Here is a 26,611-nt window from a genome sequence, read left to right on the forward strand (position 1 = left end):
GGTGGCCCAGGAGAGACCTCGCTCCCTCTGTGGGGAGTCTGGACACAGGCCCCGACAGGCCCTGGCGCCGCATCCGAGCAGGCCGACCTTCCAGAAGCAGAGCATTGCGGCAGCAGCCTGACTGGCCAGGGGTGACATGAGGGACCCAGGGAGGGCATGGCACGGGCGAAAGGGTGGGCCTGGGGAGAGCCTGGGTACAGAGGGGGACAAGACAGGACACGTGTGGGCTAGCTTCTGCAGTCCTCATAGACATGGCTCAGAGGACAGATTCAGGCTGAGATGGGGACAGAAGCAGAGCAAGGGCTGGGGGAGAAGAGAGAGCAGGAGACTGGGGGCGAGGTAAGCTGGTGGGAGGAGTCCGCACTGAGGAGGAAACTCATGTCCCTCCCTGCTCCCTTTCAGGGGCGGCACTGAGGGGTGTCTCAGAGTGAGGGGCTGACAAGCTGCTGTGCCTTTTGCACAACGTGAAAGCTCTGGGGTGTCTGGCGCCCCCACCTTGGTTCTCCCTGAGCCGTGAGCAGAGGGTACAGCTGCCCTGGATGTGGCCCCTGCAGAGAAGCTGTGGCATCTGGACTTCTGGGACAGCAAACTCCTGCTCTGGCAAAGGGCTCCTGGGGACCTGACCCTGCCTGACCTCTGGGCCCCACTCAGGCTGGGCCCTCCTGTCCTGTAGCACAGAGTGGCTCGGAGACACAGGCCCCACGGGGCATCGCCAGGGCAGCAGGGGTGCCGATGCCCAAGGCTGCTGGCCCAGGCTCAGCACTGATGCAGGTGGCTTGTGCAACAGCCTCCTCGGGTCGGCCACAGACACAGTGCCTGTTTTTGTTTTCCTCTGTCCATCTCTCCCTTTTGAAATCCAGCTTTGCTTTTAACTAGCAGGGCTGTGGCTGAGGCCAACACTGGCTTCTGGTGCGGAGTTTGCATAGGTGGTGGGGACAGCAAAATGCTGCAACAAAGAGGCCGCTGGCTGGCCGGCACACTGGCTCTTTGTCTTCTGATGGCCTGATGGACATTCGAGACCCCTTTTTCTCAATTAAGTAACAGCAATGGCACCTCTCCGTCCCCATGTGGAACAATGCATTTAAAATAATCAGGCTGGAGTTCAGGCCAAAACCTAACTGGTAAACATCCCAGTATTTAAAACTATTGGACACACTCATAGTTAGACCACCCAAATAAATGAGTCTGAGTTTTCTTCTTCAAAATTGAGATTGTTGAGTTAAAGGGAAGCACATCTAACTTCCAGGGATGTAATCTACACTTGGGCTCCATGGGATTCAAATGATCGTGTGGCACTCAGAAACCCCACAGGGACTCGTGTCCGTGGTGCTGCACTCCCACCACAATGCCTCTGTGCTCGAGTCAGCCAGAGACCATGCCACCCTCATGCAGGCCAGGCCACCCCGAGGTCAGCCCAGGAGCCCGTGATGCAGACGCAGGGGCTTCACTGCCACACCACACAGCTCCACTCACCCATAGACATGTCTTCACTTGGCCAGTTGTGCACAAGCACTGCTGCCTGGATGGCCCTGCACACTGGCAGGAGCAGACATCTGCCCAGGCAGTGATGGCCAGCTCCCGGGCTGACATCTTCCCCTGGTGTTTTCCCAGCCAAACAAGGGGCCAGGCTGCCGCTAGGTGTCCTGGGCTGCCACATGCTTTAAGGCCGACTGGGTGGCTCATTCACCTCAGTTCTGAAGCTGAAGTCCGAATGCAATGGGTGGGCAGGGCTGATGCCCCCAGAGGTACTGGGGGCCCCCTCCTCACCTCCTCCAGCTCCTGGTGGCCCCAGCACTCCATCTCTCCAGCCAATGCCCAGTGGACCGTGGCCTCCTGCTCTGCCGCAGTGCCCCGCCTCTTCTCAAAAGAATGCTGGTCACGCAGGGTAAGGGCCCACCCTAGTTCCATTGATCTCATGTCAACTTGAATCCATTGACAAAGACCCTATTTCTGAATAAGGTCATGCTCACAGGTGCCAGGGGTGAGGGGTGAACACGTCTTCTTGGGGGAAACAGTTCACCCTGTAACAGTGTGGGCCCTGGGAAAACAAGAACAGCCATTCTCTCTCCATCTCTTTCTCTCCAGCTCTGACTCCAAGGCAGGGGGCCAGTGAGCAGAAGCCAAGCAAGGAATAGCTGCAGCCCCACTGCAGGCTGGAGCAGTGCAGGCCGGGGCCTCCCCGCTCCCAGGAAGTGGGCACAGAGGATGTCAGGGCCGTCATCCTAGAAGACAGAGGATGCCCTGGAAACCGTGGTGCCAGGTGGGGCCAGGTAAGCCCCTCGGGGTCACACACACCCCAGAATGACATGACAGACATTTTTGTCAGCCCCTTTGCCACCGTAGTCAGTCACATAATGAAATCCAGTGACCTTGGTTTCTAGGTCACTCTTTCCAAGACTATCACACTGAATAGGTGCTTCCTGGCTTCCTAAAACCTCCCACCCTGTCACTCTGATAATGACATGATGAAATCAATCTCCTATGCTGGCAGCAGAAGGAGGAAGGTGAGGTTCCTGGGACACCTGATAGCTGCCACCGGCAGGGGCTGCTTTCTTGGTCCATCCAGTGCTCCCCTATCTGATGTGCTGGGCGCTAGCAGTTCTGAGGCTCTGCAAGGCCCAGCCCCCAGGGCCGGGCTTGGCATCGGGGCCCAGCCTAGGCTGAGCAGGGAGCCAAGGGAACCTGCCTCCTCAGCGCCTGCTCCCAGCCTGCGGTGGAGGGACCAGGGTGCATCTGGGTGGGACCAGCCACCAGCTCGGAGGAGACAGGCTCCACGAGGTGGCCCGCGGGCCCATGTGCTGACCACCGTGAGGTGCAGCGCCTGGTTTCCACAGCCCGCAAGCTTCAACCAAACCGTCCTGAGGATCTGCCAAGGCCGAGTGCTGCGCTGGCACCCAGGAGCCATGGAGGGCCCTCCGGAGAGCCTTGAGGGGCTGTAGTCCAGCAGGGGAGTCAGCCCGAGCCCCAGGGAGACGCGGGGGGCTGGCTGCCGGCCAGCAGCACTTCAGATGGAGAAGAGCAGCTGGGGCGTGGACCTCACCGGGAGGTGATGTTTAGCAGAGACCCAAAGGAGGCAGGGCTGGCAACCAGAAGCAGGAGGCTGTCCCAAGCTGGTGGGGAACACATTATGCTTTAGTGATCCCTGCCGTGTCCCGGAACCCCCTCCTGGGCTGCGGCGGGGGGCTTGGGTGAGGGGAAGCTGGTGCAGCACGCAGGGAGCTGGTGAGAGGGGCTGACGGTGTCACTGGGCAGGGTGGGCAAGATGCAGCACTTGACCCCTCTTTGGAAAGGGCGACAGAAGTCAGGGGGCCTTCCTTCCCCCCCAGTTCGATCTGAAGCTTTAGCCACTTGATCCTGCCATGTCTCACCCATTTATACCAGGCAAATCTCTCTCCATCCTCCTCCTTTCCCTTTGACCCTTTCCTTCTTCAGAGAAATCGATAAAAGCCTAGCAGTGCCTGACAAGCACAGGGTTGAAGACTGGATATGCCTGAGGTAAGAAACAGCAACAATGGGAGTTTCCGCAAGGAAGAAATCAAGGAGCAATTTTATCCATCTCCACAGCTGCCAAAGTTTACAAAATGTTTCCCTCAGCAAATCACCACAAAAGTTGCCTTCTATCGTGTCATCCTCTCCTTGTTTTCTAAGAGCTCTACTGAGGTGAAATTCATGTACCGAAGCATCCAGCCTTTGAGTGTACAATCCGGAGTTTCTAGATCATTTGCAGAGCCATGCAGGTCACCACTGTCTAACTTCAGAACATCTTCACCAACTCCCAAAGAAACCTGCACCCATAGCTGTTGCATCCCACTCCCTCTCCTCCCAGTCCTTGGGACCACTGGGACCACTCACTTCTTGTCTCATTGGACTCATCTTTTGCAGACAGTTCAGAGAAATGGAACATGTTATGTGGCCTTGCGAGTCTGTCTCATTTCACTCGGCATCACGTTTATCGGGCTCCTCTGGGCTGCAGCCTGTATAAGCCCTTTATTCCTCTTTATGGCTGAATAGTATGCCATGTCCGATCCATCACACTGTGTGTGCCTTTCAGCCGCTGATGGCCATCTGGGTGGTTTCCACCTTTTGGCTGTTGTGAATAATTCTGCTACGGACATTCACATGCCAGTTTTACGTGGCTGTGCTTTCGTTTCACTGGGGGTAGCGTGGCTGTGTCCTGTGGTGACTGTGCTTAACCACTTGGGGAACTGGCATGTGCTTTCTGAAGTGGCTCATCTCATTCTCTTGCAATTTGAGATGATTTATTTCAAATGCCCACATTTGGAAAACAGTATCCAGTGTGGCATGTTCTTATTTAGCACCCAGCATTGTGACACAGGCTTCTGTGCTGCTCCTTCCTGAAGACAGGCCTCTTGGAGTCACTCCCGAGGTCGGGGTAAGTCTGAGGGCCTCTGTGGGCTGGGCCTGGGATTGAAACTTCTGTCGATGCCCCTCCAGCAGGCCAGTACGTTACAAGCTCCTAAGTGATTTGGAAAATGGCTTTTGGGACTCCATGCTGCTGTAAAGTGGCAGTTGCTTGCCCTGAGTTTGCTTACATATGACAAGCCTGGGAAACATCCCTGAGAGCCCCCAGGAGATGTGGCACTGGGGCCGAGCATGGCCACACGGACATGGATGCTGTGCTGGGGCTGGGATGCGGGCTGACCCTGTGCCTGGGCCCACCTGGCACCCCAGCCCCATGGGTGGCATGGGCCTCATGGCCTGGGACACGTGCTCTTCTCTGCTATGTCTCCTGGCCTCACTCATGGTCACAAGCAAGCTGCAGAGACCTGGGGAAACCAAAACTCTGTGCCTGCAAACCTACCTTGTTAATGTGCAGTTGTTGCTGCTGGAACTGCTGCTTGTGTTTCTCGAGAAACTGCTGGTGCTGCTGCTGGATCTCCAGTGCTGCAGTGCCTGCGCATTCTGGGGCAGCGGAGCCAACTGGGTCTGGTCCAGGGGGCAGTGCTGCCTCAGCTTGTGGATGGAGGGGGACAGGCGGTCTGCATGAGCCAGAGACTGTGTGTGGAGGGGCAGTGCCCCCAGGCCTGAAAGATACCAGCCTGAAGACATTAAGGTGGAAAAGGCAGCAGAGAGGGGAGAGGAAGAAGAGAAGGAGGAGAGAGTGGCTGTCCAGTCACGGATGAGACAGCGAGGGCATCCACCTCTAGCACCTTCTCCCCTGGGGCCTGAGGGCCTGTCCACTGCCCAGGTGCCCAAGACCACTGCGCGGGCTCTGCCTACTGGACATCAGCTCGGCCAGCAGATGTGGGGTTAGGTTTGCGAGGTCTCCAGGGACACGTGTGCCTTCCCACACGTGGCTGGAACCCTGGGGCCTGAACAGGTTTGTTTAGAGCTGAGCAGCATGCCAGGACCACATGGGAAATGCCCATGCTGACAGCTGCCAAGCTGCCATGGCTCTGGCAGCTTCTGGGGTGTCCCAGAAGAACCCCAAGATGGCAATTCCCTAACTGCCACAGAAAGGAAGTTGTGGGGAAAAACCACACAATGTCCTTGGGGTTCGAGGCACCTGCAGGGTCTTTTCAAAGTGCTGATTTGATGTGGCAAGAAGGCACGAGCACCTCCACGGCCCCCGACCCGCCCTGAGACTCCACTCTCGCCGCGGGGGTGGGGGATGCTGCTGCACTTGCTGCACTGCGCATGCCCTGCCTTCAGCGGCAAAACCATTAGGCTTTAACTGGCATTTGCATCTTGTTCTAAAGTGCAAACCTATTCATGCAAATAACTCTATGCGAACCTAGGAGGTCAAATGTTTTTTTCTCCTTTATGCTTTTCATCCATCTGCTGTTTTTTCTTTTGGAAATTGTTGGTTTAGGTAGTTAACCATTTTTAAATGGTTCTGGGGCAAGGGGTCTAAGGAGACCCTTTCCCCTATGAAATGAGGATGTGGCCTTGGCACCCCGCAGAGGGAAATGCTGAACAGGGGCCTGGACTGGCAGACGCTAGTGGGGCAGCCCACTGCCAGCCCCCGAGGGAAGGCTCGAGCCTTCCTGGCTGCCACATCTGGGCCCGGTGCTAATGGTCGGCGGTGCTGCTGGGAATTCTGAGCCCCACGCTGAGACCTCAACCACAGGTCATGAGGAAGAATTTCTGATGGTGGATCCTAGGTGGGTTATGATATATATTGCAAAAGATATTTCAGCATAAAATTACATGACATTAAGATAAAATTCTATGGAGGAAATTAAATGGACAAAAGAGTTCAAGAAGAAAAGGAAACAATACAAGTTTGGGGCTAATGAGAGTTGTATGTTTATATTTTAAATAGATGATGATAAGTGTCAAATAACTATTGTCAAACTCTGGTCACATATGTTTAAAATAGTTTTGCTTTAAATACCAGTATTTATAACACAAAAAAAGTATATTCTTTGTAACAACTATTTTAGCTAATAATGAAAATGTAGATGCTAGTTTAAAATGTAAGGAGACACAGGTTTGCAAATACATGCAAGAGTTTGAAGGGTGTTATTTGAGGACAGTGTTGTTCAGGAGAACTTCCTCCAATGAAGGGAATATTCTAGATCTGTACTGTCCAATAGTCATCAAGCAGTGAGGCTAATGAGTGCTGACTATATCAAGAATGAAATGAATTTTAATTATTAAGAAGCTACATGTGCAAAAAACAGTATATTTTTTACATGACTTTTCTGTAAACCTATAACTTCTCTAATAAAAAATAAATAATCAAAAACATTATGCTGGGGTGCCCATGTGGTTCAGTGGGAGAATGCTTGCCTGCAATTAGGGAGACCTGGGTTTGACTCCCAGCCTATGTCCTTCCCTGTCCCCCCAAAAAACAAAGCCATTAGACTAAGTGAAAGAAACCAGGAAGAAAAAGGAGGAAAGTAAGACTGCCCTGGCTGGTGGCCCTGTCCTGGCCAGTGCAGAACCTGGTGATGGGGTCGGGACTGCAGGCAGGTGGAACTGCCCAAGGCCATTCCTGAGCAGCAGGGCAGGTGAAATATGGGCTTCTTTGGGGTCTTTTGCACATATGAGGCTTGGGGCCGGGTGATACCTCGCTGGCCCTGCTCACCTCCAGCCCACACTTCCTGGCAGCAGCAGCCCCTGCGTTAGTGGCAGCAGATGTGGCAGGAGCAGGGTACAGTGCAGTCTGAATGCAGCACTGCAGGCTCAACCACTGGGTCTCCATGGACCATCTGAAGCTCTCTGTCAACAGCTGGGGTGACCCCGCTGCCTGCAGTGACCCGGCAGGGATGTCTTTCTCTACTGGTGGTGTTGGTGCTGTGGTCCCTGGGCAGGGAAGCCCAGGGGACACCTGGACACTCACCCACCAGGCCTCTGTCCCTGATCACCCAGGCAGGCTCTCCCTCTCCACTGGGCAGGCACACCTGGCTGGGTCTTCCCACCACAGTCTCAGCAGAAACCCCCAGGGCTCCCGTGAGTGATGCACCAGTCTTGGGGGCTGGTGGAAGAGTTGCTGTTCCCGGGGCCCCTGCTCACTACAGCGGGGTTGGGGGAGGCCCTCCCAGGAGTCCACACCGGGACACGAGGTACTAAGAACAGCAACTCTCGTGCACGCACGCAGGGGCTTACTCAGCACCACGAGCTTGGCACTGTTATGTTGGGGGAACAGGAAAGGTCACCATGACTAGAGCTGTGTAAAATGTGCCCACTCTAAGATTTTTTTGGTCTGCCTCTTCTCTCTTTCACCTCCTAAACTTTACAGGCACTTTACCACATGCAGCCCTGAGGAATACGTGTGTAAATGCGGCACCATGCAGGCATGGTCCACCCAATGGGGGCTACAACAAGGAGGTGAAGTGCCCTGGGCCCAGACCTCAAGAGCCTGCCTTCACACAGCTGGGTGCTGTAGCCCCAGATGGATGAATTCACGCTAGGTGGGTGATTCTAGCCATCTGGGTCTTTAAAAACTCACCTGCTTCTTCCAGTGCCTTTTATGCCAAGACAAAATTCTTGAAGAGTCCTCAGATGAGATATCAGGCACACAAGAGTCAGGTATAAACTAGTGGTTTCAACCCTGCTGCACATTGGAATGACCTGGAAAGCTCTGAGAAACCACTGGTCCCTGGGGCCATCAGGCCTGCTGGTGAAGGGGAAGCATCCAGAGGGGAGCTGGGCTGAGTCACCCCTGCACCCTCCTAGGAACTCCTCCTCCCAAGAGGCCAAGAAGCAGCTATCCCCTCTGCATCAGGGGCTGGGGGCAGCTATCCCCTCTGCATCAAGGGCCAGGGGACAACTATCCCCTCCACATCGGGGGCCAGGGAGCAGCTATCCCCTCTGCATCGGGGGCCAGGGGCCCAGAAGACGTGCCCTCCCTTTGTACCAGAGAAGAAGTCTGCCAGGGATTTCTTCACAAGCCCCAGGAGCCCCTCCACTGAGCAGCGTGTGGAGTGGGCCTTCAATATCCATGTTACCCCCCGCCAGGAGGCTGAATGAGGTGCTGTGCTGAGGCCTCCTGGGGCTTTGGGGGGCCAGGCCATTGTCCAGAGGTGCTAACTCCTTAAAGGAGAACCCTTGCTGGCAAGGCATTTTCTAACCTCCAGCACAAAACATGGCTGGGACCCATCAAGGAAAAGTGCTTCGGCCGACCAGACTTTCTTCCTGACACCCAAAAACTAGGCATCTGGTACTTGTCCTTTCCTTTCAGAGCTTGAGGGCAAGCAGCTTTATATATTGGGGCTGTCTTTATTAGGAACCTTACAACATTGGCCTAAAAGAGCAAGATTATACCATCCCTTGCAACATTAAATCTTGGGGCTCACTTCTCTTCTCGGTTGATGCATGTCCCCTAAGGCAATTTTTTCCAATACAGGGCAATTCCAACAGCATCGGATATCAGTTCTAGTATGTAGCCTTTCTCTTCAATCAGTTTCTTCAGGGTTTCAGGTTTTGCCCTAGCTGCCTCTTCACTGGCAGACGCTGCCTCTCTCATTACTTTTACATCGCGTAAGCTAAACCTTTTTTTTTAAGTTTTCAAACCAGCCTTTGCTAGCCTGAAAATCTGTAAGTGCAGGCCCTTCACCTTCATTTTCCTTTGGGGACTCACAAAAGGACTTAGCCTTTCCTTGTACAGTGCCAGGGTCTAGCAAAACACCTTTTTAATAACAATCCTGCACCCGAAAGAATATTGCCCTTTCTACATTAGAGAGACACAAGTCTCATGGCTTATGCAAATGCCTTGCAGTTGATGGTATAGCTGAAGCCTTTGCACATTGCCTGAAGCTCTATAGAATTCCCCCCAAATTCCCATCTGATTTCTTATGCTGACCCCTGAACACTGAAACCGCGATGGGGAAAGCTGCGATGTGGAAGGAATAACTGAAGGATGGCAGTGTGGCCAGCTCCACCATAAGAGGGTGACATGGGACAGACAGATTTGTGTCCCATGGTCAGCAGGCAGCTGCCTCCGTCATTGTGGTGGGCCTGGCAGCCCATGCTGGGAAGATTGCGGCCACTGCGGTGTCCTTCCTCTCCCTGGGCCCAGGCCCAGGGGACCTACCCCAGCCTCCACTCTCCACGTCAGATGGGGCCAGCCTGTCCTCCCTCGCCCCGGGCCCTGCTCCTCCCTGCCCCCTGTCCCTGGGGCCTGCCCCAGCCCGCCCCTACCGGCCCGCCAGCTCGGCGGTTTTGTGCTGGGCTGCAGAGGCCGTGGAGCCCTTGGCAAAGGCAACGTCCTCCACCCTGAAAGGACCTCCACTGCCCGCCTTGGCCTGTGTCAGGGGTTGGCCTGTGCCCAAGTCCAGCCCCCACAATGCACAACCATGGCCTTTGTTGGCAACAGGGTCATTACAGATGGATGTGGGAAAGCTGAATGAGGTCATGCTGGAGCAGGGTGAGTCACACTCCAAGATGACTGGTGTCTGTGTAAGAGGAAACTGGAGACAGAAAGACAGACTGAGGGAGAATGCCATGTGGTGATCACAACAGAAAAGGCCATGGCGTGGCAGCCACCACCTGATGCCGGGGGAGTGGGACAGATGCCTCCCTGCAGGCTCTGCGGACGTGGGACTGCTGGACTGCTGTGCCCACCACTGTGCAATCACTGAGTCCTGCTGTGGATGCCACCAGGGCATATGCTTCGTGCAGCAGCATGGGAGACCAACACGGTCAGCTGCCCAGACTCAACCTCTGCCACTCTGGCAGCGCCTGCTCTTTTCAGAAGGCTCTAGAAAGCAAGTGCCTTATGTGGAGTGACTGCTTGGGGAGGACATACGCGAGTGCACCTGAGTGCTGCTGGGTCTGGAGATGCAGCGCACGTCCTCTGGGCCCTGGCTGTGGATCACAAGTGGGATGCGAGTTGTTCTAGCCCTAACATTCAAGGTCTGGATGTCAGGGAAGCAATTCCCAACAGGAAGTTGGGTCTCCCAGCCGAAAGCAGTGGCACCAAGAGGCAAGAGGGCTGGCTGCCTGGGCGCCTTCCTTGTGGTGGTCAGTCACCAAAACTCCCTAGAAGCGAGGGTTTAACCCGGTTCACCTCCAGGGACACTCATGAACCCACCATGTCGAGCACGGGGTGGGAGCTGGAGAGGAAGGGCGGAAGGTGGGCTGCAGTGAAGCGGGGCTCCTCACCTCCAGGAGGCTGAGATCGAGCAGCAGAAGCTGAAGCATAAAGCAAAGCAGCGGGCAGAGGCCGGGCCATCAGACAGGTGCAGGCAGACCAGTTTGGGGACCAGGGGCTGTGAGCTGGGCATGGTGAAAGAAAAGGACTTTTAGGAAAGGCCATGTGCCTCCATAACCCGATGGTGCCAGCCTGGTGGAAGAGGGATGAGGGTCTGGCCTGGCTGGTGCACAGATGGGGCAGAGGACACGAGGCCCGAGAGCAGTCTTGTCTCGCCACTGAGGGCTGGGGCTTCACCCAGGCCTGGGACCTCTTGGTGGGCAGGGGAGCCCTGTGTCCAAACAGCTGTGTGGCCTCCAGCCTCAGAGAGGAGATCTTGGTGCTGGTGAGTGGATAGACCCAGAGGCAGGATGCCGGGCTGAGCCTTTTTCCACACATGGAGGAGGTCCCACAGAGACCCAGAATCAGGGCCAGGCTGGTGGGTGGAGGGGAGGGCCCTCGAGGCCCTGGGAAGAGCAGACAGGTGCTGGCTGACAGAGGGGAGCTCAAGGGTGAGAACGCTAAAGCCAAGATAAATAATAAGTAAGCCAAAAGCACAGCCACCACACAACTAACAGGGAAAGTGGGCTCCCCGGGCCAGGGACTCTGCAGCACTAATGTGCACAGCTCCCGCAGCTGTCATAAAGCTCAGTCTGCACTGGGAAGGCACTCTTGTCACCCCACTGTTCAGATGGGGCAACACTCCTGAAGCCCCAGCGGCCACAGGCCAGGGAGGATGTGGGGCCGAAGGCACTGTGCTCCTGGCACCACCTCACCTTCTCCCAGGTGGGGTGCGGGGGCTGTGGCCAGCCCACCATCTGCACAAAATTGCAACACAAGTGCAGAGTGTGTGAGCTGGCCAGGCGAGGAGGGCAGGGGCTTCACCTTCCCCTTTACTTGACACTGCTCACCCCTCCCCTCTGCCGGGGCCGCGACTTTAATCTAAGTACCAAGCATCTGGGGAAACTAGCAAACAGATGAACAAAAAGGACAGAATGTGGGAGATGGAAGCCCACCAAGCAAAGGCTCGGACTGCCAGCCGCGCTCCCATGGGCATGACCAGCCGTGCACAGGACCTCCTGGAGAGGCTTCAGTTAGGGTCTGAACGACTGAACCAGGGTGGGTCTTAATCCACACTCCTGGAGGCTCGCAAAGAGAGGAGACCTGGAGCAGGAGAGGCCGGAAGTCAGAGCCCCAGCAGGAGGCCGAGGCTGCGAGGGAGGAGATGCCCCAGCCTGAGGACGGACTTCTAGGTGTCAGCACTGCAGACATAAGTGCTCACCGCTAAGCCAACATGGTTCATCACAGCAGCTCTGGAAACTAAGAACCAGGGGAGGTAAAGTTGCCTAAGGGTGGTTTCAGCTCAGCGGTGTCCTCTGGGTCTCAGAGAGGAAGGCGTCCTCAGTGCCGAGGCCAACCACACGGGGAGGGGACGGCAGCCCCAGCCCAGCCAAGTGCGCAGAGATGGCAAACTCAAAACAGATGCGGACACCCAAATGCCCACAGCCAAGCCGAGCTGCAACCAAAACCACGCCCCGACCCTGCAGATGTGCATTCCAGGACACACCAAGCATCTGATTTTTTGATGAATTAATATCAGAATATTCAGAAGAGGTACAGCACGGAGGTTATTTTAGCTTTTCATTTTGAACAAACATGACATCGAGGAAGCCAGACACAAAGTTCAGACACAAAGCAGCACAGAGGTGAAATGGTCTAAAAAATGGAGTCCTTCCTTGTTAAGTAGCAAATCCCACACACTCTGCCATCCATGAAATATCACTTTTATACTGCTGCTGCTATGCAAACTTCATAACTGAAATTCCCAGCTCTTTTCCAAATTACACTTCTCTGAATATGACTACCCCTCACAGACAGGACAATTTTTAAAAATTTTGCTGCTGATAGAACTTGACTGTCTTCCAGTCAGCTCCTTGTGTCCATCATATGTTTGGCTCAATCCAAATAGAAAGGCGGACCAGAAGAGACAGAAATCTCTCCTCAAGGAACTGAGCAAATGGTGCACTGGGACCTCTGCTTGGCAAGGGGTCTGGGCTTCTCACAGCCACCCTGACATGAGCGGGGACTCTGGAGGAGAGCAGGCCCCTGGCAGCCTCCCGCACCCACCCCGCTCACTTGGGACCAGGGGCGCCTTGCAGCGGGTGGCTCCAGCAGGACCACGTGCTGCCAAAGCGGGCTATGTGCTGCCCAGCATCTTGCTCCAGGGGCGCGCCGCTCAGGTAGGGCATGAGGTGGGAGCTGGGGAACAGGGAGATCTGCTGCTGGAGTATGGGAAGAGCCAGCCGCTCGGCCTCCTACTGGCCTGCTGCCCCCTGGAAAGGGATGCCCAGTGACCTCAGGGCCTCAGGCCTTGGATGGCCACCCCAGGCCACGCCGACCCCCGAGGGCTACTCACAGTGGATGGGCCAGTGGCAGGAAGTTGGAGGGTGATGTTGGCAGGAAAGGTGACATGTACAGGGGAAGCGGGGCCACCGAGCCTTCGCGGGTCACAAGTCTGTGCGCCAGATTTGCCTGGAGGCAGAGCACAAGGTGAGGGTCACAAGTCAGTTACGGCCAGACACAGCAACACACACCAAGAAATGACAATGAGAAATACCTCCGGGCATCCTGCCCTGAGCTGTGAGATATCCCTGTGCAGAAATTCATCAGCAAATGGGAGCATAAAACAACATGTGCCACCAGCGGAGGGGCTGCACTAAAGCAGTGGGATTCACCATCCACTAAAGTCTTCTTTCTTTTTAGGTGAAATGCTCATTCATCATGAAAGTGTCATAAGAAATTCTAGACTATATTCTTGGAATTGGAAATGGCTTTCCAAACATGATATCAAAGGTTCAAACCAAAAAGGAAACTACCACCCACTCCAAAGAAAAATCCCCAAACAGAAAAGGCAAGTAACATGGAAACAGCACTGGTGATGCTTGTGATGGACAAAGGCTAACCTACAGCGTGCTCAGATGGCGACAATTAAAATAGAAGTGTGCATGGTAGAGGCATGTGACAGAAGGGGAAAAAGCTCCTGAGAAAATATTCCACATCAATGAAATCTAAAAATGCATTTACATCTATCAAATTTGATAAAAACCCAGAAAAACTGAAAATACCATCTTGTCCCAAAACACAAAAGTACACTTTTGGGAGGGTTACAAACTAGTGTACTCTTTCTGAGGGACAATTTGGCAATCCATGTTGAAAGCTTTAAAGCCTGATCTAACTTTGATCCTACATCCACTTTTGGGAATTCATCTTAAAGGAACTCTAGGGAAATAATCCAAGCTACACAAAAAGACATAGCTACAGGATGGTCAGTGGTTAAATATACGAGGACGTGTTTACCTACTAGGTCACTCAGGGCGGGGAAAGAGCCTGTGGGTGGATACTTGGAAACTTGTTTATGATGTATTGTTATGTTTGAAAAAAAAGTTACAGAATTACACATAAAAACAATCCAGCTCAGACCGGGCAGGCAAAGCCTACAGTAAGGGGTAAAATCACCGTCAGGAAGCTGGGTGGTGGCAGTCCGAGGGTCGGAATCGCAGTAGTAATACATTTGTTGGTTTTAGACTAGACAGTCTTTGCTAAAAAGGGCAATTTCTAATCACTGCTGTATTCTCTAGGCAGTAAATACTCAGTAAATATGTGCAACGTGGACGTATGAACCAAAGATTCTCAGTGAAGTCGTTAATAGGGTTTTGGCCGAGAGAGTGCTGGAAAGCAGGAAGTTAACATTCGTAATGGAACACATAAATGGGTCTTCTCTTAGTTTGTCTCACAGTGGACTGTACAATTAAGGATAAGAAAAATTGAGCGCTCTGAAGTTTCCTTTCCAAGAAAATAATTTCTGAGCTGAATGTTGGCTCTGGAGTATTGCAAACAGAGGGGAGCATGTGCAGCCGAGGCGCCGAGTGAGGACAAGCTCACGGCTCATGGTGAAATATTATGTACTCTGCACAGTTCCTCAGGCAGTGATCACAGCTCACCTGGAAACACACACACTTCCCAAAGTTGCATCCTCACAAGAAGAGGGAAACAGAAGGTGACGGGCGTCCTGCCTTATGAGGGCAGTGCAGCTCATCTAGAGAAACTACTGCCCCACCCCACGTCCGCGCCCATGCTAAGCTGCACAGGCATGACCAAAGGGCTACTGTGAAGACAGCCACTGGCTATTTTCCCCAACAATTTTCTTTTTTGTGTGCTCAAAAGTAAAAGAAATATCAGCAAGTTATCCTTTAAAGAGAAAGATGGAGGCTGCCAGGTAAAGCAGGACTGCACTGTACCATAAATCATCCTGGAACCAATCAGGCAGACAGTTTAAATGGCTATAAAGTCCTAATTTCTTCCTGATAACCAACACTCTTTCTCTACTTCATCTGTTTCTAGAAAGAGAAGGTTTTGGAGAATTACTTGGTCCCGGCGCTGGGCCCAAAGGAAAAGCAGTGAGTGGCTGTGTTTCTCGGGGGCATGAGTGGTAAGCCACAAGGTGCTGCGTCTGCCCCATGACATGTCCAGGGGCTTCCCAGGCACAGGTGCCCTGGGGCCCCCAGGAAGCCCCGTGGGCTGGGGCCAGGGCACTGGCACAGCCACCCCAGGTCTCTGGACAAGATGGAGCCCACTTGCATTGGGCATCGGGGGCCAATGGCCAGCACTTGGGGCCCTCATGAACAGCAAGAGCTGCAGGTGTTTGGCATCTTGTCCAGGGACTTTTGTGGCCCTGGGGCACCTCCTGGGGCCACACAAAGGAAGGCTGTCCTCCCGCTGCCGTGCCCCCCATGGCCCAAGGAGACCTGCATCTGCATGCCTGGGGCAGATGTTGCTGTGCCATGTCCTCAGAGAGCTGTCCAATTCTAACAGTGTGTGAAACAAGGGACCTCATGTGCAGTCATTCAAAGATCATCCCCTGCCTTTCATAATAAGTGCCCAATGTAAAACATGAACTGCACTTTTTACATTTCTTGTGAATCCTTTCATACTCCATTATTTCACAGTACTTTAATTTATGTAATGCATGATTTGTAAAAATTAATATGCAACTTAAATTTGAACCATGCAATCTACCATAAAGCATTGCTAAGATTTAACTATTAAGTAGATAATTGCTCAAGTGAAATAAAAATAAATCTGACTGCCCTCAACAAAATGTAACTAGCAGAGAGGGAAGTACCTGAAACTGTTGAGCTGTGTCCCAGTACCACTGATTGTTGAAGATGATTGTATCAAGACAGAACTTTTACAATGTTACTGTGCGATTGGGAAAACCTTGTGTTTGAGGCTCCTTTCATCCATAGTATGGACAGATGAGTAAAAACAAAAGGATAAAAAATAAATAATGGGGGAGGTAAAGGGTAAACATTGGGTAGACTGAAATACCGTGGGTCAATGAGAGGGAGGGTAAAAGGGTATGGGATGCATGAGTTCTTTTTTATTCTTTTTATTCCTAGAGTGATGCAAATATTGTAAAAATGATCATGGTGAAGAATTCACAACTACGTGATGGTATTCTGAGCCACTGATTTTATAATATGGTGGGACTGTGTGTGTGTGGACTGTTATCCATAAAAATATTTTTTAAAAAGCTGATGTAACTAGCAGGAAGGGATTTCTAGGATAATTTCTAAGGTCAACTAAAGGTAGGGCTCAGACATGGCCTTAAGCTTTCAGATGAAGACCGCTGAAACTTTGAATAATCTATTTAGATTATTTTTATTTAAGCATTCAAACTGGTTAAGTTGAAAAGGAGTAGTAATAAAAGAAATATATCCAGAAACTAAAAAGAATAAGAGAAATGGGAATGAAAGAAACCAGACACAGTGATACAGAATTATTTCCTAGTAGTAATCTTACTTTTTAATCTTTTTACACATAAAAACATCTAGAAATTTGCAATGACAATGCTGAGTACTTATAGCTGTGTATTCAAGTTAACGTCCTGCGGTCGCGGAGGCTGCCCACTCTCTCGAGGCCGTGGGCGCAGGCTGAGCCTGCAGCAGCACTTGCCTGGTGGCCCACTCTTGGCCCCTGGGGTGGCTCCAGGCAGGACAGCACCAGGGAAGGGCCTCACTGCCTGCACTCACACTTGACAGGGGCAGCCGACCCCGGACACCTGTTCTCTGTTAAACACAGTGTCTCTGAAATAATTCCCAAACCTGCTGTGCCCCAGCAGCCCCTCTCAACTCATTCCAGTTTGCCAGGGTCCCAACTCAGGGTCTAGCCAGAGCTTGAGTGAGGGGTGCTGGCTGGGGTGGCCTGAGGCTCTCGATCCCCAAGAAGCCACAGCAGAGCCAGATGCCCTCACTCCCAGTCTGAGTGACATCCTGGGGATGGCCTGTCCCCACCCACCAGCAAGGGTGATGCCCTGGATGGGGCACTTGGCCACCATGTCGCTGCTGTGATTCTCATGCACAGCAAAGGCTTCCATCCCCATGGGCACCTGTTCTGAGCTGCCAGCCCACTCCTGGACACTGTGTAGAGCTCATCCATGGCTTTGTGCTGAGGCCACCTGGGCTGGGCTTGGGGCTGTGTGCTGACGTGTGATCCTCATGCCCAGAGGTCACTCTTCCTATTTAGAGACAGTGACAGTTAGTGGAAGCTAGGTATCCTGTCCCGCGCGGAACCTGTAACAGAGAATGCAAGCTTAACTCCAGTAAAGGTCTGTGCTCACAACCGCTGCGTGTCTTGGATCTGTGTTTCTCACCAGCGCGGATTTGTCTGCGTCTGTCTCTCTCTCCCTCCTGTTCCCTCCGCCGGCCGGGGGCTTGACGCTGAGCGAGAAGTCGCGGACAAGTGGTGGCCCGTACGGGGAACCCTTCTGCTGCCTTTCCCCGAGCTGGTGAGGACGCGCATCCTGAGTTCGCAGCGGACTTTCCACGCCTGATCACCGTGGGAAGGTGAGTGCTTCTTATTACGTGAGAGTTAAGGGCTGTGGGCGTTCAGGTAGCCCCAGTGACTCGGAAGAGCTCTCCGAGTGATTAAAGACAGTGCCGACTGCAAGCATGGGGCAGTCAGGAAGTTCACCTTTATTACCCCCTTTAAAAACCCTTTTGAAGCAGCGGGGCATCTCAGTTAAGAAGAGTTCCCTCCTGCGGTTCCTTGACGATGTTGTTACCTTTGCCCTTTGGTTCGCCCATTCCGGTAGCCTCAGCCTGCCTTCTTGGTTAAAACCTGGTAATGACATAGAACGGGCGCGCCGGACGGGCCTTTGTATGGACCGATCCTGGTCCCTATCTGGGAAACCGTCCGTGCTTGCCCTGAGGCAGAGTCTATTTCAGGCCTCAGTCCGTCTTCCGCCCTGCTGCAGGCACGGCACGCGCTCCAAGAAACTCAGTCAGTTTCGTCTGCAGACGGCTCCTGTAAGAGTGAGCCGCCAACTTGCAAGCCGCCAGAGTCAGACGTTAGTTCGGACGACTCTGACTCGGAGTCAGATAGTAATGAGACCGAGGGTGCAGACGCGCCTCCGCTGATCGATTGGGGGAGGCCCCCTGTCTCACCCACGCAGCCTTCCGCTCCGCCAGCGCTGCTGCAGGGACGCGGCGGCTTCCGGTGAATGGTTTTGGTGATCTCGCCAAAAACCTCACCACGGGCTCCCTCTGGTGGCCGAATTAGGTAATTACAGTGGCTGTTCTCCAACTTCTAAGCGCTTGTTAAAAGGAATGGGATATGTCCCCGGCAAAGGCTTAGGAGCCTCATTGCACGGCGCGCAAGGCCTATACAAGCTGTCTCCAATTCTGACAGACGAGGCCTGGGTTTTTCCTAGGGGCCACTGAGGGGAGATTCCCACCCACACCTATAAAACTAAAATGGAAGACCAGTACCCTGGTGTGGGTGCTCAGTGGCCATTATCACAGGAAAAACTCTCAGCATTACACACTCTAGTGTCAGATCAGCTAAAAGAGAGCCACATCATTCCCTCCACATCGCCTTGGAACACACCCGTATTTGTCATAAAGAAAAAATCAGGCAGATGAAGATTGTTACATGATTTAAGAGCCATTAATAATTGCATGGAGTCCTTAAGACCTGTTCAGATGGGGTTGCCCCTTCTCTCAGCTCTGCCAGAGCATTGGTCTATTTTCATCTTAGACATCAAAGACTTACTAAAGAAACAGAAAGGGGGAATAGGTCACGGCCTGTCCCCAAAGGCTCAACTGTCTATAGCCTTGTTTACGTACAATTTTTTAATGAAAATTCACTAGGAATGACACCTGCTCTTCAGCACACTACTCCGAGTCCTCCACATAGAGGTCTAGTCCGTTGGAAGGATGTCCTGTCAGGACAATGGCAAGGCCCTGACCCAGTGCTCAGCTGGGCCAGAGGCTCTGTTGGTGTTTTTCCCCAGGAGCCAGGACGTCAACCAGTGTGGGTTCCGGAAAGACTGGTGAGAACCGTGACATCGCCCGAGAGGCCACGGAGCTGTTGCCTAAAAAACAACAAGCCTTCAACCTGAACCATCAGATCAGGCCTCCAACTCTGCTGATGACGGCGGCGACTGACGAGATAGCAACGAAAGCGCCGGTCACCCTTCGATTGTTTAGAAGGGGGACCAGTTTTAATAACCCCCGTTGCCTTCGACCTTTCCAAACTGGGCGAGACTGTACAAAGTCTGTGGAACCGAGTCACCTCATGGTTCTCTTGGCCCAATTTGACTACTTGGATTCTCGTGGCAATGGGACTATTAGTGGGCTTAGTCACTGTTAAATGTTTGTTAGAACGCTTGTTCCAGACACAGCAGCAACTACGTGTTTCTACCATGTTAGCTATGTCTTCCCAGTCAAATGGGGTGTGCGTCCCTCCTCGATAGATAGCCTGTCTGAATCACCTGGGGCAAAGCTCTTGTCAGCAAGGTTTGTTGCAGGCTCCCTGGCCACTACCCGTGTTTAGCTAGGCACCAGAGGCTGTTAATTTTGCGCGCCTAGCCGCCTCGACGTGGAGCTGCGGCCGCAGTCCTGGCCAGACTGGGCTTGGCTTAGCCATTGCACCGAGGCCTCCGCAGCGTTTCCTATGCCTGGCTGTCGCTCTCATAATCCCCGCTTGACCCAGTTGCGAGGCGAAGCACTGCAGGGAGAGTCACGTGGTTTCCAGTTCACGGGCTCTCCGGTCTCTATATGAGGTGAGCATTCTGGTCGGTGCCAGAGGCTCCGTCGTGTGATGACGCGAGCCTAGTCCAGACTCCCCAAAGCACCAAACTATGTTGTGAGCACTCACTCAGGCCCACGGGAGCACCATCATCAATAGAGACACTGGGTACAAGAATACGGTCTACGGACCATGCCTCTTATAAAAACAAAAAGGGGGAGATGTAGAGAGCCGCTTTCCGGGTTTGGCCTAGTGGACACGCTGCAGCCTGCTCTAGAGTTCCCCCCGCCCATCGAGGTTAAAGTCCCAAACTGACCATTTTACTAGCAACCCCATTTCTCCCAAACCTGGAAAGTCAAGATGTGAAGGAAGCACACAAACAGGGTCAGTCCAAGCAGATCACCGGTCTGCACTGGCCCCTCAGCAGCAGAAAAGAGAAATGGAAAGTGGCACCTTGGTACTGACCTTGGCAGGCATGCTGGGGCCAGCGTTCGCCATTCCATTCTCGGTGCTGACACTGCAGGAGCTGTTGCTCGGTAAGCTGGGCCCGGAGCCTGGGGTGCTGCTGCAGGCGGAGTCTGGAAGGCAGAGAGACACCTGTCGTGAGTGCTACCCAGGGCGGAGGTCCCAGACAGCAGGCAAAGAAATGGGCTAACGCCCACCTGCACCTGAACCAGGTTTGCCTTCCATGAAGTTTTGCTTATTGGCAGAAACCCCAACACAGAAGAGCAGGACTGCAAGTCTGAACCAGGGAATGTGAATCCAGTTTCCTATTTTCAATTTTGCCACTGACTTCCACATATGGCTGTGTGGAGGGCCCACTCCAGCCTTTTAAGATGTGCACGCTACCAATTTTAGGCCTCTTCTGAGTTTCAAGATGATCCTCAATGCCAGAAAGAAAAGCCCTCAAACAGGTGATCAATATTTAACAACAAAAGACCAGAATGCAGAGAAGCCAAATGACTTTGAAGCTACCTGGCTAAAAACACTTTGTTATGGATAAAGCTACCCCACACTAGAGATCACTTTGAAGTAATTCGCTCCTTTCCATCCACAAGAGCAAACTTTTGGGGACAGCCCTGCCAGTGGCTGCTGCAGTTGATCAGTGTGATTTCAAGCCACTCCCCCCCCCATATACACAAGTTATTCCTAAAGTAACTTTAAGTGTTACTTAAACTTTAAAGACTTAACCAGGTTCCACTTTGATCTGCGGCCTTGGAAGGAACCTGAGCCCAGCTCAGACCTCACTTCTCTCTTCCTGAAGAACCACTGCTACTACTTTATACACAGATAGATGGCAGTCCCATGTCTCTGCCACACTACACAGGTCTAAGGGTTAGTTCAGCTTGTTGTGCAAGCTTGTTTGGTTCAACAGCATTTTAACAATGACATCGCCTGTTTCACACTGTCCAGAGAAAACCCAGTCTGGCCTCTTTGCCTCTGAAGGTCAGTGACAGCTCTGGGTAATTAGCACCTGGCCCCAAACCCTGCCTTACACAGCACATGCAGGTCAGGAAGATGTCGTGGCCCAGATACTGAAGCAGTGAGGGTAAGTGTCAGGAGGCTTAAGGGTCCCAGCAAAGCATCTTCTACAGTCCCACCTGCCCCATACCTACTCTCCCAGGTCTACCTGCAACTGGGGGCCATACAGCTACCCATGGCCTGTCAGTCATGACAACTCTTTCAAATAGAATGCTGGTCACCACTAGGCAGCATGAGGGTGGTGACAGGGTGGGGGCCAACATTCCACAGCCCTCATGACACATCAGACCTGGTTTATGAACTTGCCTCCCTCCCTACAACAACCCAAGCAGGAAGGCACCACCACTATTCATGTTGCACAGAAAGGCAAACCAAGGCACAGGAGAGGTGCCGACTCGCCCCAGGTCATCTGGCTTAAGGGAGATGTAAAGGGAAAACACAACCTAATTTAGCTGGCTGGACATTGCTGGCTTATGCCACCTGCCCAGGGTCAGTTGGTGGACATCTCCTGGGCGCAGAAATTCTGTTCTTCAGAGAGCCCCCTCTTCCTGCTCCCAGGAACACAGGGAGGCAGGACCTCCAGCACTGCACATGAACTGGGAAGGCCTCCCACCTCCAGTCCCTACCCCCCCTTCACCTCTCACTCGCTCACTCATCACCAACTGCCAGACCCACATCTGGGCTTCCCAAGTCTGGTAAAACCACGTCCATCTGTGCCCCACTAACAGGGGCCTGCCAGCCAATGCTCATGGTCCACTTGAACAGCGGGTGTGCTCTCTCCAGGGGGCTGCCCTGGGTGTGCGCTGCCAGCCTCCTGCCTCCAACTATACCCCAAGCTCCGCCGAGCCTCCTTTAAAGATGTGATTTCCCCAGGGTCACCAGGTGGGTGCCCTCTTGCAAGGGGCATGGGAAATCGGTGCATCTCTGTGGGACAAAGTATCCACACATTTGACCTCTCACCCACTTTTCTTCCACTGAGCTTGATTTTCTTTTCATCCTAAGTCTAGGAATCCAGTATAAGGAAATAAACATAAATTCATAATCATTGTGATAATATTTATATCAGCAAAGATGGAATACTGCTAGAGGGACCAAAAATTTCTTGTGACTCGCAGCTAGTGAAAAAGGGAGATGACATCACTCATACAGTACCAGCACAGCTACATGAAAAATGCACAAAAAAAGATTAGAAGGAAATATGCTGAAATGTTAGCAATTATATCTAGACAGTAGGCACATGGTGATTTATTTTCTTCTTTAAACTTTCTACATGAGGCATGCATTTCATTAATAACTGAAAAATGAAGCAAGGCTCTCATTTCCCCAAATCTCACAGCATGATCACCTGACTCGAGTATGGTGCTACCTTGGCACCCTTTGCCTCCCATCTCTCGCCTTCTCTCTGAGTGTGCTCAAGGACTTGTTTCCTTCCTGCCATGGATGCTGCCTGCTCAAGAACCTTCAGTGCCTCCCCAGGAACTCCAGGAGGAGCTCCCCTTGTTAGGTGGGACCAGCCTCCTGAGAACGCCTTAGTTATCTGCCTACTGAAGACACCGTCCCTCCAGAGCAGCTGTCCAGAGCCTGTGCTGAGCACAGAGAACTGACTCCCACTTCTCTCTCCTCCACCCTCACTTAGCCTTCAAGTTGCAGCACCATGCCCTCCTCTCCTAGGAATTCCAGCCCTTGGGATCCTTCAGGACACACTGCCTTTATAACATAGCTCCAGAGGGATCAGGGTCGGGGTGGATGGGCTGCTGCTGCCCCCAGGTGAAGGGGTGACTTCTCAATTTAGACTGTCAGCTCCCAAAAGGAAAGGACTCTGTCCCACCACTCTGTACCCAGCACAGCCCCAGCTGTGCAGACCGGCTGCCAGTGTGGACTGTGAAGGACTGCATGCTCTCAGTGCCTGGCTATAAATGTGCAGTGGCTGCTGTGCTCACCAGGGCTGCCCATGGCAGGGTGGTGATCACGGGACAGGGCAGCATTTGCACCTCGTGCTTAGACAGCTGTGCACCCCGGAGCTCCCACCCATCATGTTCTCTCCCAGCTAGTGAGGCTTCAGGTTAGGGCCTTTCTTCATCTTCAGGAGAGGCCATTCCACATTCTCTCTCTCTTTTTTTTTTTTTTTTTTGCATGGGCAGGCATCAGGAGTCCAACTGGGGTCTCCGGCATGGCAGGTGAGAACTCTGCCTACTGAGCCACCACGGCCCGCCCTTCATATTCTTAAGACCACAGGAGAGGGGCCTGTTCTAAAAAACAGGGACCACAAAAGAAACCAGGTTCCCCTTTTCACCAAGGGGCCCAGCCACTTTCTGCCCCTCACAGATCCCCAGGCTTCTGGAGCAGCCCAGCCTGAGAACCAGCATAACCCAGGGGACTGGGGGGCCAGGTGGAGCTGGGGGGCCTGCAGGACTGGGGGGCCCACAGGACTGGAGGCCAGGTTGAGGGGGTACTGGGGACCAGGCAGGGCAGAGCTGGGCTCCCACTGTCTCCTGGAGATTCCAGGCCTAGCCCTCCCCCCCATGCAGGACCCTGACAAAAGCAGCCCCTTCTCGGCCCTCTCTGGTCACACTGGCACTGTGCACTGGTGGATGGGCAGAGACACTGGGCTCTTCTCTGCTGGGCGCAGATACCCACCCGCTTCCTGTCGCCCCCCCCTCCCCCGCTCGGCTGGTTCATGCACCTCTGCATGCCTGCCACTAGAGGACAGTCGAGTGCAATACTTCAAGGTAAGGAGAAAACAATGTAGCTCCCTCCTTATTTTCTCCACCAGATGGAGGGGCGCTCTTGGCAGGGAAGGTTTCAGTGCTGTCCAGCGGTTCAGACAGGGTTTAGTGGGCTGCGGGAGCAGATAAGGAAAATGGGACTGACCGCTAATAGGGCAGGGATGTTTAAAACCCTGTATTCAGAGAAACCTCAACTTAAAATCCTTGTAAACATCTCCTTAAGGCCAACCAGCCTCGTCTGGTCATACCTATGGCTGCTTCTTGCCAGCTCCTAGGCACAGTGCTGGGGGAGCTGGGCAGCAGCCTCCTGTGCTGGGCCTCCCCTGGTGTCACCCTGGTGGGACAAGCCCACTCTTGGTTCCTGACAGTGGCAGGGCCCTGCAGAGCTCCTGGTGTTCAGAGGTGCTGGAGGGAAAACCTCCCAGAGCAGCTGGCAGGGTGGGGTCTGCTCTCCTGCTCTAACATACCTGTGATATCCAAAGGATGCTTCTTCAGAGTGGTGACCGCTGGTCCATCTTTCCTGTGTAACAGGGGACTGCGCCATCTTTCTGCCACTTTCTGCTTTAGCCTGGACCGTAATTTCAGATTGGGTTCAGAAGCTGCTTGAAAAGAGGATGGCATCACAGCCATGCAGACACAACCAGTTCCCCGATGGCCTCACTGGTGGCTGAGAGGTGTGCATGCCGGGTAAGCACTCACTCAGTGCCCACATGCCGTTCGATGGAGAGCTGGGGGGGGGGGCAGACACTTTTGGTCCCATTTGCCAGTCCCAAGTCATGAATAAAAAGTACCTGAAGCCTTCGGCTAGACCGGACACAGGGCTCTGTGTGTGTTAGTGTGGTCATCAATAATAACACTGCTGCTACTTTTAGCAGCAGTCGGGAAACAAGACTTGCGGTCAGACTTGCTGTGTGTGGAGAAAAATGGTGAGGGGTGAAACCTGCTCAATAGTCATCTCAGTCCTTCTAGCTGCTGGTACCATGCAGAGCTGTGTTGTTCTTAAAATGAAGAGGACTGACAAAGAGGAATCATGTCAGGGCCTCAAGCCATGCAATGGCTTCTAAATCTTTCCATCTCCTGCTTACCTGCAGATCTCAATCTCACCTCTCCAGTGTAAACTCCAGAAACAACCTGGTCACCCCAGCTCCAAGTGCCCTCCCCAGAGCAGCCTGAAAACCTTAGAGGTGCTAAGGCAGACCCTGCCCTGGGAGAGATTTGCACAAGCCCCTTGCCACGGGCAGGGTGTGGCTTGTTTGTGGTTGTCCACAGCTCTGCTGGGTGAACAAGGCCCAGGATGCACACCTGGGGTTGGTGCTGGTTGGGTGGCCATTTCCAGAGGGAAAGGCTCGAGGCGCCACTCACTGTGGAGGCCAACCCAGGGCAGCTGCCGAGTTGGGGGCCAGCGGCAGCTCAGTTCCCAGACCCTGCCTGACTTTCTCCTAACTCGCAGCCAGCTGTGAAGCCAGATCTAATGTTAGCTGGACAGTTCTGGAACAAGGCTGAGGCTTGCAACTTCTTGCTGAGGGAAGCCTTGAGATCTTGCTTTCCCAGGACAAATGGTGAGCACAGTACAGGTCGATGCCAGCCATGCCTTGATGGTATGCTGGGGATCAGCTGATGAGGGCATTGGCTCTGAGGAGCCTGGGCAGGGGAGCTGAGCAGGTGCACAGGCTGTGTGCTGAGGTCCCAGAACCTGCCGACTGGATGGGAAAAGGATTGGGGTGGATGGCAACAGTTATGTCTGTTTTGCTTTGTTCTCTTTTCATCGATTAGAAGTCACATAAGAAGGTGACTTAAAAGTCATTACTAACCAAGACAAAAAATATAGTGGCTGACATCTTCAAGAATATCAAGATGAAAACCCTACTGGAGGAAAATAAAATCCCTAAATATCCTCAATAGGCTAGAACTTGGTGTTGCTTTTTGAAGTAAAAAAACATCCATTATTCAGAGTGAATACAGAATTGACTGCTTGGCATCAGTGAGGTTTCTGGTGCAGCCTTCTGGGGAGGCACACACCCAGGAAAATGCCTGTTGGGTGAACCACACACCATCCTGCAGCTGGCAAAGCCAGTCTGCATCCTGGTGGGAGGTGGAGGCTCAGGAAGTGGAGGCTGTCCTGCACCAAACACCCAGGAAAGGAAGGTGGCACTGGGAACCCAGTCCCTGGCAGGGGGTCTGACTCTAGGGATGTGGAGGAGTCCCCCTGGGAGGGGGTGCTCAGGGCATGCTCAGCCAGGGGGAGAGGAGGGGCCACAGAGACCCAGCAAAGCAAGACATGGCTGGCAGCCAGATTCCTGGCAATTCACGTTGGCATTCTTTCCGTCCGGTCACCCTGAGTGGAGTGTAGCAGCTCCTGCCTGTTCTTTGCTGAACTGTGGGGCATGAAGGAAGGTCCCAGGAGCCTGCAGAGTTGAGCAGGGATGGGCTGTGGGTCAGTGGGTCAACCACCAGAGTGGAGGCTCCCCCATGCCCACGCCAGTGTTAACAGCCTCTGAAGTAGCTCCTCACTTTAGAGATGACAGAATTGTGGCAGAGAGGCTTCCAGGAGAATTGCCAGGTACCCAGCAAGGCAGCTGGGTGAAGTTGGGCAGAGCCCGGAGAAGGGGACATGGCCCTGGATGCCAGGTTGATCTCATGGGATTCTGTGTTTCTCTTTTGCAAGGGTCAGAAACCACTTGAGGCCATCCAGGGGGCCATCCAGGTTTACCCA

General features: G+C 53.2%; 1 protein-coding gene and 1 long non-coding RNA gene across 7 annotated transcripts in view; one reads left to right on the top strand and one right to left on the bottom strand.

Annotated features, from left to right (window-relative positions):
- Nucleotides 1-6,714, top strand: part of LOC143651857 (uncharacterized) — a 76,987-nt gene extending 70,273 nt beyond the window's left edge. For 2 of the 5 annotated variants that reach the window (XR_013160288.1, XR_013160286.1), the window contains exon 4: nucleotides 2,086-6,714. This is a non-coding gene — a long non-coding RNA (uncharacterized LOC143651857). The remainder of the gene's footprint in view (nucleotides 1-2,085) is intronic. The other 3 variants (XR_013160289.1, XR_013160287.1, XR_013160290.1) reach the window with 3 other exon arrangements.
- Nucleotides 4,671-26,611, bottom strand: part of LOC143651856 (uncharacterized) — a 30,652-nt gene continuing 8,711 nt past the window's right edge. Inside the window, exons 3-4 of one of the 2 annotated variants that reach the window (XM_077122682.1) lie at nucleotides 20,156-20,268; nucleotides 4,671-13,132 (exon numbers count right to left, since the gene is read on the bottom strand). In XM_077122682.1, coding sequence (XP_076978797.1) covers nucleotides 12,957-13,132; nucleotides 20,156-20,268 — 289 coding nt within the window. In that variant the 3' untranslated portion in view covers nucleotides 4,671-12,956. Of the gene's footprint in view, nucleotides 13,133-16,810; nucleotides 17,178-20,155; nucleotides 20,269-26,611 lie in introns of those variants that run through there. The other variant, XM_077122683.1, reaches the window with a different exon arrangement.

The sequence above is a fragment of the Tamandua tetradactyla genome, chromosome 12 (assembly GCF_023851605.1).
Source record: "Tamandua tetradactyla isolate mTamTet1 chromosome 12, mTamTet1.pri, whole genome shotgun sequence".
In the NCBI taxonomy this organism is placed as follows: Eukaryota; Metazoa; Chordata; class Mammalia; order Pilosa; family Myrmecophagidae; genus Tamandua; species Tamandua tetradactyla.